The sequence below is a fragment of the Notolabrus celidotus genome, chromosome 7 (genome assembly GCF_009762535.1).
Source record: "Notolabrus celidotus isolate fNotCel1 chromosome 7, fNotCel1.pri, whole genome shotgun sequence".
Classification (NCBI taxonomy): domain Eukaryota; kingdom Metazoa; phylum Chordata; class Actinopteri; order Labriformes; family Labridae; genus Notolabrus; species Notolabrus celidotus.
In genome coordinates, this window is record NC_048278.1 from 31,517,940 (window position 1) to 31,534,550 (window position 16,611).

Sequence of the window (16,611 nt, forward strand, 5' to 3'; positions counted from 1 at the left end):
CTGAAGCATACATCTTTTGCACTGTCTTTTATTCTTAACCATAAATTTGACTGAGTCTCATTGAGACGCCACCTAGGGAATTTAACCCCAGGAAATAAACAAACACCTTAATAAATAAAAAGGCAACACAGGTTCCACAACTGAATTGAGACAGAGACGTGGTTCAAAAGAAAATGTAAATTTATTGATCATTTAAAATGAGAGTATCTGTGAAGAGAGGGGGGTTAGTGATTGCGGCAAGGAGGTAAATTAGTCAGTTGGGGGAGATTTATTTCAGTTTATTATAATATAATTGGTTTATTTTATCTTAAAAAAGACACTTCCAATCCAATGTGATTTGAAATTAGCAAAATGGGAGGGGGGAGCGAGGGGTGCCGGCAGAGGGGAGGCAGCCTAACGTCAAGGGGTGTGTTCCAGGAGTGCAACTTACCCACCACTCGTGAACTCACAGCAAACACGGCAAACTGGTGCAAACTATTGTAAACCAGTTGGTTCAAAATTAAATAAAAAGGCAAAACAAAACAAATCAATAAAGGCAAAGCAAAACAGAAGCTGATAAAGGTCAGTTAACTGGCTTCACAATGACACAAGTGGGCAGCTACCAAAGACGCCACAAGCAAAGGACCAACGGGACAACAGACACTTATCAAACCAGACACCAGTTCACCCGAGGCAGAGAAGCAGACAGGGGGCTCAGTGCTAGGAGCATGTGGCAACCAGCAGGCAAATCAGACAAAAAGGTAGCCATGTTGCCACAGGTGCTATATATATGGTCTACCTGATTAAGGGGCTGGACCAGGGGAGGAGTTGACCAACTTCTAAGAGGCTGCTTTCAAGGCCAACAATGAAAACCAAGACTAGGAGCACTGCTCCCACTACATACAGGGGGCTGAGATAGCAGAAAGCAGTACATTCTTATTAAACTTTCGACACAAACACAACCCTCTGTCGTGATTAGAAGGCATACGAAAGATGCAGGACCCAAAATGCAGACAAAAGGTTTAATAAACAAAAAGAGATAAGCTAAACTTACTGATAACAAAAAGTCCAAAAACACAAAATCCCAAAACCACAGGGAGAGTTCTGAGTACACGAGGGAGACGTACAGTGAACTAACACAAACTAATGACCGCAATTTAAAACTGGAGGACAACACACAAGGGCAGGAATTAATACTAAACCAGACACACAGGGAGTAAGAACTACAAAATAAAACAGGAAACATGATAGACTAGAAACACACATATGGAGCAAGAACAACAAAAGGATCACTAAGAAACTAAGAGACTTAAAGATAACATATCTAATACACAGAAGGTACAGAACAAGACCTGAAACACAGGTTCAAACTACAAAATAAAACTGAAAATCAAAGTCCAACTCCACTTCATAACATCTTTTGTCTTTCTTCTGTAGATTTCTGCAGCCTTGGCGGGTAACCTTGGGAATAACATTGATGCCACTAGCATTGCTGCCCTCGGCAATGAAAGCACCGGCTTGTCCACGGGTCAGATCCAGATGATAGATCCTCAGGCACTTTTAGCTTCTCTTTCCACTCTCAGTACAGTGCAGGACTGGAATCAAGGGCAGGCCCGGGCCATTATCATCGCTCTGGTGTCTTCAGGGAGAATGCAGGTAGGTTGTCAGTCGGTGCATGTCTTATTAATTAAGATTTGATTTGTGTTTTAAGCACACCATTCAGAAAAAGACTCACTTTTTTGTTGTTGTTTGTCTTTCTTTCATCCCAACAGATCAACAACGCCTCAGCATTGTTAATGCTGGGTTCTCTTGTCACGGGTATCTCCTCTGCAACTTATGGGAGCATCAGCGGCACAGAGCTTATCGCAGCTGGTCAAAGTTCTTCATTTGTGACACACTTAATCTCTGCTCCAACTACTGTCCAACATCAATTTGTAACTCAGGTATGACAGCTTGTGAGAAATAGAATCTAGTCAGTAACACACTCAACAACATAGATTTCACCATTTATTCCAAAGTGGAAATACTAGAAGCCAAGCAGCATACTATGGGTTTGCAGGGAGTGCATTGCAAAATTACCTGCAGGGGAAGAAACAAGGCATTTAGACTGCAGAGCAGGAAGCTGGGTGGTGGAGGCAAAGCTTTGCCAGCAGCAGAGGGTGGGCAGCATTGATGTGGCAAGGATCATTGAGCAAGAAGACTTTTTTAAGTGAGTGATTAGAAACAAAGAAACTACCAGCAGCCTGTCAGCTGATTACAGCAGGGCGTATGACTCCTGTGTCCTGCAGGAACTAATGCTGAGCTTCATATTTCAAGCAGGAGTGTTGGTTTTAATTATGCTTCCAAAAATCACAATTTCACCAGAGCAAATTCTTCTTTTATTCTTTTTTTCTCATAGGATGCTAATTTTTCCAATGCATGCTTATAAACTGGATGCTAACCAGATACATATTTCTTTTTGTGTGCTTTCTAGGAGACTTTAGATTTGTATCTGTTCAAAAATATAACCTGTAAACACAAAAGAGATCTAATAAATATGTTAGACATAAAAAATGTTTTTACTCATAATGAACCAAACCTATTTCAGAGTCAAATACAACTTTAAAATGATGGATGAAAACATAATATATTATACTAATCTGTAAGATATACTTTATTAGTCCCCCATTGGGGGAAATTCTTTTGTTACAGCAGCTTACAACATGGGACAGGGGAATACAACAATGTACTAATATAGTTAAAAATATAATAACAATAATAATAGCAATGATAAAAATAATGATAAAATAAAATAAAATAAGATAAAATAAAATAAGACAAAACAAAACAAAATAAAATAAAATAGAATAAAACAAAATAAAATAAAATAAAATAGGATCGAATTAAATAAGATAGAATAAAATAAAATAAAATATGGCAACTATTACAGATGTATACACACTATGTACACTTCTATCTGATAAATAGATAAGGTAAGTTATTGCACAGATAAAATTGCACCAGGTTATTTTAAAAAAACATACACAGTATGTGGTTAAAATGTAAACATGTTGAAATTAGATGTCAAGTAATATGAATATAAATAATGAATGCACATACACATGCAAAGAACTGTTCCAAATTTTACACCACAAACATGTTTTATTGAACTGCAGAGATTTATTCATTTTATCACATGGGCCTCAGTGGGGACTGACTCACTTTTGGAGTCAGCCTCTAGTGGCAACCTTGAGGAATTACAGTTTTTATCAAGAGGGAATTGAAACTCACATTTAGCTCACCTCCAATATCCCCTTACAGATCATACAAGTAAACAGCAACAGTGAGAACATCATTGAGAACGTTCCTGATGAAGTGGCCACAGAGATCCCCCGTATTCATCTGACCAGCCTCACCAGTAGCACCAAAGTGATCCAGATAGTCAACAGGAAGAAATGGAGACGGGAGCAGGTAGGGGGAATGCGACACTGAAACACGTTTGTGCTTTTTCTACACGTGTGTGTTATTTCACAATGTTTTCTTTTTCCAGGTTGAGTTGTTCTTTTCTGAAATAGCCACTGAACAATCAACTACAGAGGTGGGAGGTACAGACAAGTGAGTTCATGAGGCTGTTAGTAAAGCAAAATACACGGTCAGGAAAGACCCTGCAGGGCGGCTCTAACATTGTGTGTGTGTGTGTGTGTGTGTGTGTGTGTGTGTGTGTGTGTGTGTGTGTGTGTGTGTGTGTGTGTAGCTTGTCCTCTTCAGTGCTCCAAGGGTTCACATGTACCACAGTGGAGGGCATTCCAAAGAAGCAGATCAGGAGGCTGATCAGAGCCTGTCGGAGGAGGGGCAGTAACAGGGTCAACCTGGACGAGACACAGGTGAGACAGCAAACGTGTGTGTCTGTGTGTGTGTTTGCGCGTGTGTGTGTTATTACAATACAGCTGAGTTAAAGCGTCCTTGTATGGAGCCCACCTTGGGATCAGCTGAGTTGTAATGTTTATACAGCTGATAACAGGTGATAACATCCTGTCTCACCAACAGCTGACCTGCATGTACAACCACATTCGAGGAGAAGCAGATGCCAACAATTTCAATGAGCTCCCTCACGATATGCTGCTGTACTACGAGTGAGTTTCATTTATGTTGGAGAAATTTAAAATGAGGTTTTGTAACCGTCTTAGCAGTTTGTTAAGTATCTCCTCTCTCTTTCTCTACAGTTACACCCAGGTGCCAAGGAGCAGCTGCAGGTCGTACTTTCAAGAGCTGGCAGAGGCAGACTTCTCTGTCATCTCCTCCGCCCTTGGCTTCGTACGGACGAACCTGTTTGATAATGCCAGGACCTGCCTGGTGAGTCCCAGGACAACAAAACATCACTTTGTTTACTGACCGAAGAACCAGATTATTATGGGAAAATATATATATATGGACATAGGATTTCTTTAATGTTTTTTGGACTGTTTTCCATGCTCCATTTGTCACCAGAGGAGGCATGATTTATGACTCATGCTGCAGCCAGCCAGTAAATGGAACTTGTTTGTGTGTTTTGGCTTCACTTTTGGACAGCTGTCAGTCTATAGTATAAATGAAGAGTTAATTTGCAAAAACAGATAACTCACTTTTAAAAAAAAATCAAATTGTTTCAAAAAACATATTTTTTCTATTTCTAGCTTTAGGTATAATCAAGCAACCGAAATTCGGTGGCTTTGACTAAGTCAAAATAACATTACTAATAAGAGGTATCTTAAAAATGTAACTTTATTAAATATGTTTATCCTCCTGTTATGTTCGTTTCTCTGGAACAGCAATAATGTTCCTGGGTCAAATTGATCCAAAAGTGTCAGAACCTCAAAAAAAATCCCAGTACACATTTTTTTAAATCAAATTTTTAACTCCATTACTAACCATTTAAATTAACATTTAGTCCATTGGTGTTCTTTCATTCTCACAGATCATGGTTCAATGAGGATAACTCACTCGTTTTTCATTCAAATTAATGTTAAAACTTTTTTAATGTACATTGGAAAGCCCTGAATATAAATACACTAGTTTTACATGACATAGATTTTTGTTTATTTTATTTTTTTTTATTTTTTATGAAGTGATTTTGATAAATTAACACGACACCTCTTCTGTCACATGCTGCCCAGATTTTTATGCTGCATTTAGCTGGTTTGAGAGGCATATATTGCCTAAAATAGACTTTAAAAGGGTCAATTTGACCCACAACATAACAGGAGGGTTAAAAAGAATTTATATTTTTTGAAAATGTATAAAAACTGAGTTATTTGTTTTTGGAAATAAACTCTTCAAATACTTAAGTCACAAACATGTGATTTCAGCTCATTCAACCAAACAAAAAACTATACGTTTTTCATAAAGTTTATAATATCTGGAAATTCAAGTGGTTTTTAGTCTTCTCTTTATAGAGCATTGAATTCTGTCCTGACCTGTTTCTTTCTGTCATTTTCAAAGGGCATTACAAACACAAGCTTGACAAAGGATAACATAGCTGTGTTGGGGAACATGTGCTGTACTCTGGATGCTTCCTACATTGAGAACTCTGACCCATCCATCTTGGAACAACTGAAAGGCTGCTCAGACCTCAGTACAAGTCAAGGAGCTGCAGTCGAAACTCTTCTGCGGAGCGGGAGAACACAGTTTGGGTATGTCAGCAACAGTAAAACACCTTTACCTGACGACAAAGATAATGTACCAAAGATTTATTTTAGATCAGCAGCTTTGATATTTGATATTTTTGTATAATCCTTCACAAAAAAAAGGTTAGGAAGTGAAAAGTTAAAACATTTCAGTTTATCATCCTCTTTTTCACTCTTTATAATAAACAGAGCTCCAACAACATGGAATCAGGACACTCTGACAGGCCTCGGCATATTAAACTTGTATTTACCTTCAAGCTTCTATGATGCCTTCGACAAGGTGAGACACACAAATAAAACCCCAATTATTCCATAAGAGTTAGGACGTTGTTTAAAACATTAAAAAAAAAATACAGGTTTGATTGTTTTTTGAAATTATTTAAATCCTACTTAATTGAAAAGAATGCAACAACAACATAATATATCTTTGCTGTAGCTGAGAAAATTGATTTTCATTTTAAAGGTGACATATCATGCAAAATTGACTTTTTAATGGTTCTCTACCTGAAATATGTTTCCCTGTCTACAAACCCCCCGAGAATGAAAAAAATCCATTCTGCCCCTGTTCTGATTTCTCCACCTTTCTGTAAATGTGTGCTGAAACGAGCCGTTTCAGTTTTCAGTGTTTTTGTTACGTCACAACAACATCCGGTCTGTAAACGGATGTCAGAGCTCGGAGCTTGTTCAGCCCATAGACTGTATAAAATACAACTCAACCCCTCCTCCGTTTTTCATTCCCTGCACACGTGTGCTAACAAGGTGCTTAGGAGGGAGGCATGCTAGTTGTAGGCTGTCTTAATAAACACAAATGTCAGTTTTACTCCCCACGTCTGCAGATTTGAAGATCTAGTGGATGGTTTTTATTTTTCATGGAAAAGTGCTAGCGCTAGTTAGCATAGCCACATAGCTACATGCTCGTAGCTGTGTACCAAGACACACGTCAATATACTGACAAATAAAACAACAAGAAACACTAAATCTGTTACCAATCGTTCAGAAAGGTCCTGCTGCAGGCGCCTCTCCTCCAGGATCAGATTCTGGATCAAATTCAGAGGGTTGAAGTAACACGGGTCTGTAAGAAGCCGTGTATATTCAACCAACATGTAAACATTAGATCAACATGATGGACAGCCGAGGTCACATCCACTTCCTGAGGGGGCGTGGTCAGAGAGCTCATTCTCATTTAAAGGCACAGACACAGAAAACAGCCTGTTCTGAACAGGGCTGAAAAAGAGGGGTTTACAGGCAGACCAAAATCTGATTTCAAAGTTTTTTTTTGAGCATAAACTTTAAAGACATGTTTTGGGGACCTCTTAGACCAATATATTTTGATGAAAAAGAGCATAATATGTCACCTTTAAATTTGATGCCAGTGACAAGTTTCAAAACACTTGAGGAAGAGGCATGCAACCTTTCCAGATTTTAAGATAATTTCAAATGGATTTGACGTACGATATGTCATACAAAAGTTCAGCAATGGATTCAGAACAAATCCTAAAAATATCACACAGAAACTGTTCTATTTAAACAAGCATGAGCGTAACTAGCAGGTGATTATTGATGGTACAGGTTACTGCAGCAGCGACTGCAGTTGTGTTTTTTATTTTAAAATGTTGTGTTTTTTTTCCTTCTCCTGTGAGCAGAGAACAAAGAGGATTTTCCTTAGATTCTTCCAGAGAGTACTAAAGAGAAATAGAGTGGGCAGACAGAGGAGGAGGAGGTTCAAGCGACAAATAAGGATTTCCATTAGATCACAGTCAAAGCGCGAGTCAGGTGAGTTACTCACAGTTTGCTACTCCTCTGTTTTTCATTTTCCTTTGCTTCCTCTCTAAACTTTTTCTCTGTGTCTCAGAAATCCATTGCACTGTTGGAAACATCACCCAAGTGGCGATAAGCGACGACGCGTTCCCCATCGATTACGATGAAACACAGTTCAACATCTGCCTCAGCCCTGCTGCCGTCAAAGAAAATTTGGCTGCCATCACTGAGAAGGTCGACCTGGAAGGCTTCTCCCGGACTGTTCTAAAAAAGCTGAATGCGGTAAGAGATGGGAGCCTGTTTGCTTTGTTTGGTTTGTAGATGTTTATCTTTTAAAGGAGCATTGTGTGTTTTTCTTCTATCCCAGTTCTGATTTTGTGTTCCTCTCATGTCTTCTTGCTGATTCTCATATTAACAGGCTTATGCTGATGGCTTCATCCCAGAGAGTCAGGTTCAGCTTTTGGGCCCAGTGTCCCGTTTTGCCACTACTGATGAAATCAGCAAGTGGAATATCACTCAAATCGACACACTCGCTTTCTTGATGGACACTTCAGACGGGAACGGGGATTGGGACCCGGTGCTGGTGAGCAAACCAGTAAATGAAGGCGTGTTTTCCATGTCCGTGTAAAATTGCCTTTGTGAATGAATGTTTTGAATCTTGTCATGCAGTCGAAAACAATCATCATCAAATATCTGCGTGTGGAAGGGAACACACTGGGCAGTGCTGAGCTCAACTCCATCGGAGGACCGCATCTGTGCACGCTGGACGTAAACGTGCTGAACAATATTACCCAGCAAAGCATCAGGTAGAAGATTGGTACATTAGTGTCAGGATATATGAGTCCAGCTTCTGAAACAACGTGTTCATCATAAAACTCATATGTAGGTTTTGTTTGAGAGTTTAAGTTTCGGTTGAGTCGCCTTTAAATCATGTTGATGCTTATCCTGAATTTATTTCACTTCACCTTTTTTGCCTTTTATTAAAGGTAGGAGAAAATTCAGAATACATCCCTGGACTCAGAGTCATATATATCATGTCTCAATGCTGACTAAATAGTGCAGCTATATGTTTTTACTTTCTCCATCCCAATCTGACCGTATCAGCACTCTGAGGGAATCTCTTCAACCTTGTCACAAAGGTTAACTGGGACTTGAGGGTTAACTGAGGGAGCCCTGGTTTACCTCAGGGGTTAAATTGTACTTTACATGTACAACCAACTCTGGATTACACTCCCACCCTTGGCCAATCGCCGCTTGTCATTCCCTACTCTCATCCCTTTTTCTGATCCTGATACTCCAAATGAATGAAAAAGTATCCAATATAATCTTGAAGTCCTCTGTTACTTCAAAAATCATGTGTGTTCAGTCAGTATCTTTTATGAAGAATGAGTGCAGTAAACTTTTGTATTACAAACTAGGTGCCAAGTGGACACTAATGTGAAAAAAATATTGTGATTTCTTCTGGTTTGGGTTTAAATTATTGAAAAGGATGGATTGAAAATAACAGAAAATGATGAAATGAGAAACTAAGAAATTCAATTTTAAAAGATGATGCAAATATACTGTTCTGATCTCCAAAAGAATGACATCCAACAGCATACATGAAATGATCCTTACAGGTGCTGCCCTGAAAAAGAAGCTGAGATCTTTGCACTGCAAAAACTCCAAAATCTTACCAAGTGAAATTGTCTAATTTTTAGTCAAAATGTCTTCTCCCACTTGATTTAAGATAAACTTACTTAACAAGTAACATTTGAGCAAGATGGAGTGACTTGTTTTAAGACAATGCATCCTAAATATCTTGTAAAGTCAAACAATCTTGAAATGATCTTGTTTTGAGTTGTAATTTAGAAGAAACATTATTTATTATTATTTTACATTTCATACATTTTTCAGGCTGAGATCTTATTTGTAGAAGACGGATAATCTTGATTTAAGACAAACCCTTTACTTGATTTAGTAAATGCATTTTATTGAAGAATCTATCAGAAAACAGATCCATTGATAAAAGAAAGAAAGAAAGAAAGAAAGAAAAGTTGTTTTTTTAAGGGTGGGTTTCAGTTTTCAGGCAGTGTTTCTATAAAAATATACATCCTCAAACTACATGCACACAATGAAACACCTACTTTAGAGCATAGCTGGCTTATCTTAACAAACAACATGACTGAATATTATTATATCCAGTTCACTATGAGAAGACATTATATCTCAAAATGCTCAAATTAAACTTTGTAATCTTATTTCAAGTACAAGATGGTCTTAAACCTAGAGAAGTGCCACTATAATACAACTCAAACTAAGGTGGATATATCTCAAATGAAGAAGTTGACATGAAATTCATTAGTGCAGAAATTTTTTATGAGTGAAAAAAATACTAATTTTTAGCAGTCCTGTCTTATTCTGAGACACTAAGCTTTAAAATACTGGTAAAATATTACTTAAAATAAGTTTTCCATGCTAATTTTAAGATCACAGTTTTCTAAATATTACATCTTATTTTAAGAAATCTTACCAAGCAAATTTTAACTTGTTCTATTGGCATAATTTTTTGCTTATTTCAATGTATTCACAATTTCCTTGAAATACTTTTTTTTTTCTTGTTTTTGGAGGGGCATTTTTTCCAGTGTGAGAATCCAACATTCAAAGATCTGTTGTTTACTTGTTGATATTTCTTTGTATCCATCTCTCGATGTAAGCTGTTAGATTGTTTGTTTTTACAGTGATTATTCTCTCTCATTATCACTTTGTTTCTGTCCCCTGCAGAGACGCAAATGCTCTGACTATATCCAACTGTACCTTGGAAAAAAAGCAGACTTTGTTCAACACCGCCAGACAAGCATTTGCCACAAACACCCGAGCAACAGCTGTCACCCCCAACACCTACCAGCTCATAAAGTCATACACAGGCACGCAAACACACACTTCATACACAATCATACAGCATGCTGAGCAACCTGAATTGACATGTTTTAAGACAGACTGTATGTTCTCTTTCTGGCCTGCAGGGGGTGCTGATTTAGATTATGTCCAAGGTTTGGCAATCTCAGGTATCAACATGGACCTGGCTACCTTCACTGCTTTGGATGAGAATGTAATACAGGTCAGTGATGTGTGCACATGTGTGTTTTCCAATGATTGTAGCACGGCAAAAAAAGAGAAATGAAGAATTTATTTTGCCACATTTAAACAGAATGACGCTACAACCTTTCTTTATTATGACTGTCTTATTTAGATGGTGTAAGTTAATTTATTTACATTGTATGTGGTGCTGGATTTAAAAGGTAAATGAATGCATTACTATTTTTTAAAGTCAATTTTGAGTCACACTCCTGTATGTTATAAAGAGTATGATTAACAGTTGTTTTCTGTAATTATTATGGTCCTCACAATCTTATTTTAATTTTTTGAGACAGCAGTCATATTAAGAGAGGGGGCTAGTGTAGGAATACAGAGCCCGAAATCTAGCTAATTAGCTAGCCAGCAGTCTTTGGACCCATTGCCAAACGGGTGTGTTAATCTGAACATGGATACAAAATATACATATTTTTCTCCTCTGCTCTTTTTAGGACCTGACTGTTACTAATGTCAAAAACCTTCTTGGCACCAACTTGCCAGAACTGAAGTCTTACGAAAACCAGACAGTGGTACAGAACTGGGTTCGTAGCCAGTTCCAAACAGATATTGACACACTTGCTATTGGGCTGATAGGAGGCAGGGCTGGCTCCACCAGCTCTCCTTCCACTTCCAACCCTGCAGCCACCACCGCGGCTGGAGCCACCACCAAACCTGGTGCCACCACCACAGCTGCAGCCACCACTAAAGCTGGAGCCACCACCGCAGTTGCAGCCACCACCAAACCTGGAGCCACCACCGCGGCTGGAGCCACCACCAAACCTGGAGCCACCACCGCGGCTGGAGCCACCACCAAACCTGGAGCCACCACCGCGGCTGGAGCCACCACCAAACCTGGAGCCACCACCGCAGCTGGAGCCACCACCGCAGTTGCAGCCACCACCAAACCTGGAGCCACCACCGCGGCTGGAGCCACCACCAAACCTGGAGCCACCACTGCAGCTGGAGCCACCACTGCAGCTGGAGCCACCACCAAACCTGGAGCCACCACTGCAGCTGGAGCCACCACTGCAGCTGGAGCCACCACCAACGCTGCAGCCACCACCAACGCTGCAGCCACAACCAACGCAGCAGCCACTACCGCAGCTGCAGCCACCACCAAACCTGCAGTTGCCACCACCAACTCCACTACAGGTAAGGGTTAAAAGATTTACACTATACAAAATTGATCATCTTAAACCTTGATGTGGTTTTTAAGACACACCTCACACTCTGAGAGATATAGTGACGACCACTCAAACTTTGTATAACTTAAAGATGTTGCATTACTAAGGCCAGACAGCCTCAATTAGCAAAGAAAATGTAACATAAAAAAGGCAATTTCAAAAATGCTTAAAGCATTATTTAGTTAAAGCTGGGGAGGACTGAACAAATTAGAGACAGAAGAGACTTTGGTAGCTTTAACAATGGAGCCTTTTCTTGAATTCAATAAGACCTGTTATCTTAGCCCTAATCTTTAGCATAATGTATTAAGGTACAATCTCCGGTGTTTGTTGAAGCCCAGACAGACAGTTTGGATATTAAAAAGTTAGTTGCAAATAGAGTCATGTAAAACACTCACACAACTAAAATTCATCCTTACAGTTGTTTTTGTGTTATTAATCTTTGAATGAAAATTCACATATTTTACAATGACTTACATTTATCTTGTCCAATTTGTTTTTCCTTTCTCTGGACTCAGCTAGCTAGCTTTCTCAACACTAAGCTAAACAAGCATCCATTGTTTTTAGTTGCCATTCAATCAATACGGATCAATACAGTTTCTCCAAATCACAACATTAATGTCTAAGAATCTGAAACAACAGTAAGACGTTATAACAGGACAAACAGGGCAGTTGTGACAGCTATACAATTTTTCGCTGATCTTACTAGTAATACATTTCATTTCTAATTCAAAGCTGCTGTTGGTAGTCGTGATATAAACATCAGTTCGGAGAGATATTTGGAATGTCAACACTACCCCTCCTCACCAGATTTCCCCTACTTCTTGTGCACATTCTATGAAGAAGTAGTGCCACCTTCCCAGCCAATCAGGGCAGCGTAGTAGGGGCCGCCACTCGACCAATCAGGACAGAGGGTCGAAGAGTAGCTCTGATTGGTCCGTGATATCGGGAACAAGGGGAATAATAACATTGCTTGATACAAAAGGCTTGGGAAAACACAGAGATTTTGCCATAATCTCAAATTACTTCAATTACTGATGAACACCAATGGGTATAATTACTTTTTTTCCAAACCCAGCTCAAAATGTCACGCATTGACTACTACAACTCTCTACTGGCAGGCCTCCCCGCATGTACGGTTAAACCTCTGCAAATGATCCAGAACGCAGCAGCACGTCTGGTCTTCAATCAGCCTAAGACAGCTCATGTCACTCCCCTGCTCATTTCGCTACACTGGTTTTCAGTTGCAGCTCGCATCAGATACAAAACTCTAATCATGACTTACAAAGCAGTAACCAAAACCGCTCCAGTTTACCTGGAACCCCTCATCCAGGTCTATTGCCCTTCTCGCCCGCTACGCTCAGCCTCTGAAAAGCGTCTACTGTAGTGCTTCCAGCACATAAGGCCTCAAAATCACTAGCTCGACTCTTCTCTTGTGTTGCCCCTAAATGGTGGAATGAATTGGCCAACTCCATTCAATCTGCAGAGTCCCTCTCTACTTTCAAAAGACAGCTAAAGACCCAGCTCTTTAGGAAGCACTATGCACTTAGCTAGACTGTTCTCCACTGTTGTCCCCAGTGGCAGATCATGTCTTCCAGCTACAGTTGACTCGCACTGTCCTGCTCTACTCTGGGAATCTGTGTTCAGCTCTGGAGTGACCCAGCACTTGGTACTTTGTTCATTACTGTGGTGATGTTAATTGTTGATGATGATAACGGAAGGTCTTAAATGGTTTGGCTGCTTCATTGTAGATGTTCCTTATTTTACTAAAAAAAAATCCTTACTTACTTTTGTGCATTGCCTTTACATTGCTTGGCAGTACCTGCACCCAAATGGACTTGAAGCACTTTGTTACTCTTACTGATCTTGTTTCCTCTGGTCTAGATCTTTGCTTGTGTTGTTCTTGTTCTCATATGTACGTCGCTTTGGATAAAAGCATCTTCTAAATGACATTGTAACATTGTAAAAAAAGTACAGTTTTTTACTCCATTCCTACCAACTGCACCTTTTAAGTTGGTGAAGTAAATGAACTGACACTGTTTTCTAAAGCGAGTTTGTGTTTGTGTCTGTCTTTAGGTGGCAGTGGTGACCGCGTACGAGCAGACCCTGGCCTCTCCTTGCTTGTTCTTCTCACGCTCCTCTTCGCCTCTCAGCACATTCTCGCATGAAGAAACACAGATTGAGATTACTGAGATGTCTCCACTCACAGAAGGAAAAGTGTTAAAGAGATGATGATGATAATGAAGATGATGAAGATGATGATGGCGCAGCCCGTCAAGGTTACCTCAAATCAAAAGTAATGCTAATGCTTCCTGGGGAGAAAGTGCAATTTATGTACAACATCATAGCAGTTTATGTAAATAATGTTTTCTCCTTAATTTACAAGTATCTACACTGTGAAACCTTTTCACTGCTAACTTGAAGGCTCATTTATTCACTTGTCTTTTTCCTGCTGTCTTATTCTATTGGTAGTCCCTTTTTTTAAAACTCTTAACCCATCTGACACGACATCTTTGTTGTAGGTCATAAAATTGATGCAATTCAAGTTGTTTAACACAGAATATCGGTCAGTTGACACATCTCTTAATACTTCTTCTTATATCACATCATCCCATAAATAAGAATCTTTTTTTATTCCTCAACTAAGTTGGAAGTTTATTTGTTATTACATGCTGGAGCTAAAAGCTGCAGCAATTTTATGTTATATTATATTTTATCAAAAATGGACACACTGGACTTCCAAACATGAAACAATTAGTGGTAAAAAATAAAGGCAAAATTGTTGAATAGACCAATGAATACGAACGTGTCGTTGTTGTTCTGTGATCGACTTATTTTACTCTTAATAATCAAACATTAACTTGTGTTTTGTAAGACTTGTTTGATATTGAGCTGGATTTGTCTGAAACTATCTGGCGTACATCATGCAGTAAATGTCTGTGTTAAGAGTTTAGAAAATGTGTCTTGAGTATGGAAACTTCTTCACACTTGTAAACTACTGTGACAGAATAATGAAGGTGGAAGTTTCTGCTGTATCTGATTTCCTGTAATTGTATGTAACTATGTTTTAAGAAGCACTTATTTTAGACAGGCTTACCTTGAATAATGAACTGCATGCCTGGAGATGTATGATTCTTAATAAATGTACTTGTGTGTAGTCGCACAATCAAGACAGCTTGGTCACACTTTATTAAAATACAAGAGTTTTAACCCATAAGGACCCACGGTGACATGGGTGTCACATACACTTTAAATACCCTGAAATCTTCCTCATAGAACTTTATGCTTCACCTTAACTCATTAAGTACTTAAGTGATATATAATGAATCCTGGTGTGGTTGTCATGTGACAGTCATGTGACTGGGACAGGATGTGACTTCCCAAAAATGGTGGTGTGACTTCTAAACAAAAGTGAAGGAACTAGCTAATTTTAAAAAGCTTGTTTTTTTGATACTATAGGTAAGATCAAAGCCATTTAACAATTGTGATGCTTTAATAGTAAGTCCTGTATTATAGTTGTCCAGTTCTGATCATATTTCTTCAACAAATTAATATCAAACAAGTTGGGAAAAAATCGCTGTGACACATATGTCACATCCGGCCTTTAGACTTAAAATTTCATGAAAAATCTGATAAGATTAGATAAGATAAGATAGTCCTTTACTCGTCCCACAAGTGGGAAATTCAAGTGTCACAGTAACAAAGTAGACAGTGCAAAAAATATAAAGCAAACAAGAACCTATAAAATATCAATTATAAAAAAGTTAAAAGCAATTAAAGTTAAATTAAAATTAAAGAGGGTTAGGGTTAGGGTTAGGGTTAGGGATTAGGGTTAGGGTTAGGTGGGTTAGGGTTAGGTGGGTTAGGGTTAAGCGTTAGGGGTTAGGGTTAAGGGTTAGGGGTTAGGGTTAGGTGGGTTAGGATTAGGTGGGTTAGGGTTAGGTGGGTTAGGGTCAGGGTAAGGGTTAGGTGGGTTAGGGTTAGGATTAGGGTTAGGGTTAGGGGTTAGGTGGGTTAGGGTTAAGGGTTAGGGGTTAGGGTTAAGGGTTAGGGGTTAGGGGTTAGGGTTAGGTGGGTTAGGGTTAGGTGGGTTAGGGTCAGGATAAGGGTTAGGTGGGTTAGGGTTTGGATTAGGGTTAGGGGTTAGGATTAGGGTATAGTGGGTTAGGGTTGGGGTTAGGGTTAGGGTAAGGTGGGTTAGGGTGACCTCTGTGTCACAATAACAAAAAAAGTAATAACCCACTCAATTAATTTAGCTGTTTTAACTATTTTCTTAATTTAAAGATGTTCTGTTTTATAGTTCAAAGTACATTTGAACAATATAAACACAAAACATTTTTAAATTATGTTTATATTATATAAATAGATAACAAACATTTTTTCATATCTGTAAATCAAAATCAACATCATTTTACTAGTCCCATTTTAATGTAACTGTTTTATTCTCATTATTTTTTATTTATATTTCATTTCTAGTATGTATAAGAATACGCTCTACACTCTTTAGAAGGTACTGGAGGTCATCTTGGGAGATGATAGTGAGTCTGAGGGATGTGACAATAAATGCCCAATGTGACATATATGTCACATTTCAGATCTTGGACATTAAAAGGTAGTATTTAAAAAAAACATCAGAAATGTCATCTATGTGGTCCACTTGGCCTGTGGTATATTTCCTATAATTTTCCTTTCAGGGGAAATGGGTCCGGGTCTATATGGGTTAAATTCAAGAGAACAAGCCTTTATGAATCACATCATTTTATTTGTGCAGTGACAAAAACATCCACACCATATTTAGTAACACAAGTAGCATGAAGATACAAGTAAGTTGAAGCTTGAATTAAGGGAAAAATGCCCGCTGATCCAGTCTAACTTTGAGGGACCTTTTAAGACAGCAAAACACATCTGAATTAGAAGGATGAGTAGAAATATAAAAT

General features: G+C 38.8%; 1 protein-coding gene across 1 annotated transcript in view; it reads left to right on the forward strand.

Moving 5' to 3' along the window:
- Positions 1-14,844, forward strand: part of LOC117815584 — a 48,326-nt gene extending 33,482 nt beyond the window's left edge. Inside the window, exons 49-65 of the mRNA XM_034687389.1 lie at positions 1,417-1,635; positions 1,752-1,922; positions 3,280-3,429; positions 3,509-3,573; positions 3,713-3,842; positions 4,006-4,091; positions 4,182-4,311; positions 5,437-5,627; positions 5,811-5,901; positions 7,265-7,394; positions 7,474-7,661; positions 7,798-7,962; positions 8,049-8,185; positions 10,143-10,285; positions 10,385-10,479; positions 10,946-11,645; positions 13,751-14,844. Of these exons, the coding sequence (XP_034543280.1) occupies positions 1,417-1,635; positions 1,752-1,922; positions 3,280-3,429; positions 3,509-3,573; positions 3,713-3,842; positions 4,006-4,091; positions 4,182-4,311; positions 5,437-5,627; positions 5,811-5,901; positions 7,265-7,394; positions 7,474-7,661; positions 7,798-7,962; positions 8,049-8,185; positions 10,143-10,285; positions 10,385-10,479; positions 10,946-11,645; positions 13,751-13,842 (2,883 nt within the window). The 3' untranslated portion in view covers positions 13,843-14,844. The remainder of the gene's footprint in view (positions 1-1,416; positions 1,636-1,751; positions 1,923-3,279; positions 3,430-3,508; positions 3,574-3,712; positions 3,843-4,005; positions 4,092-4,181; positions 4,312-5,436; positions 5,628-5,810; positions 5,902-7,264; positions 7,395-7,473; positions 7,662-7,797; positions 7,963-8,048; positions 8,186-10,142; positions 10,286-10,384; positions 10,480-10,945; positions 11,646-13,750) is intronic.
- Positions 14,845-16,611: the final 1,767 nt, after the last annotated feature.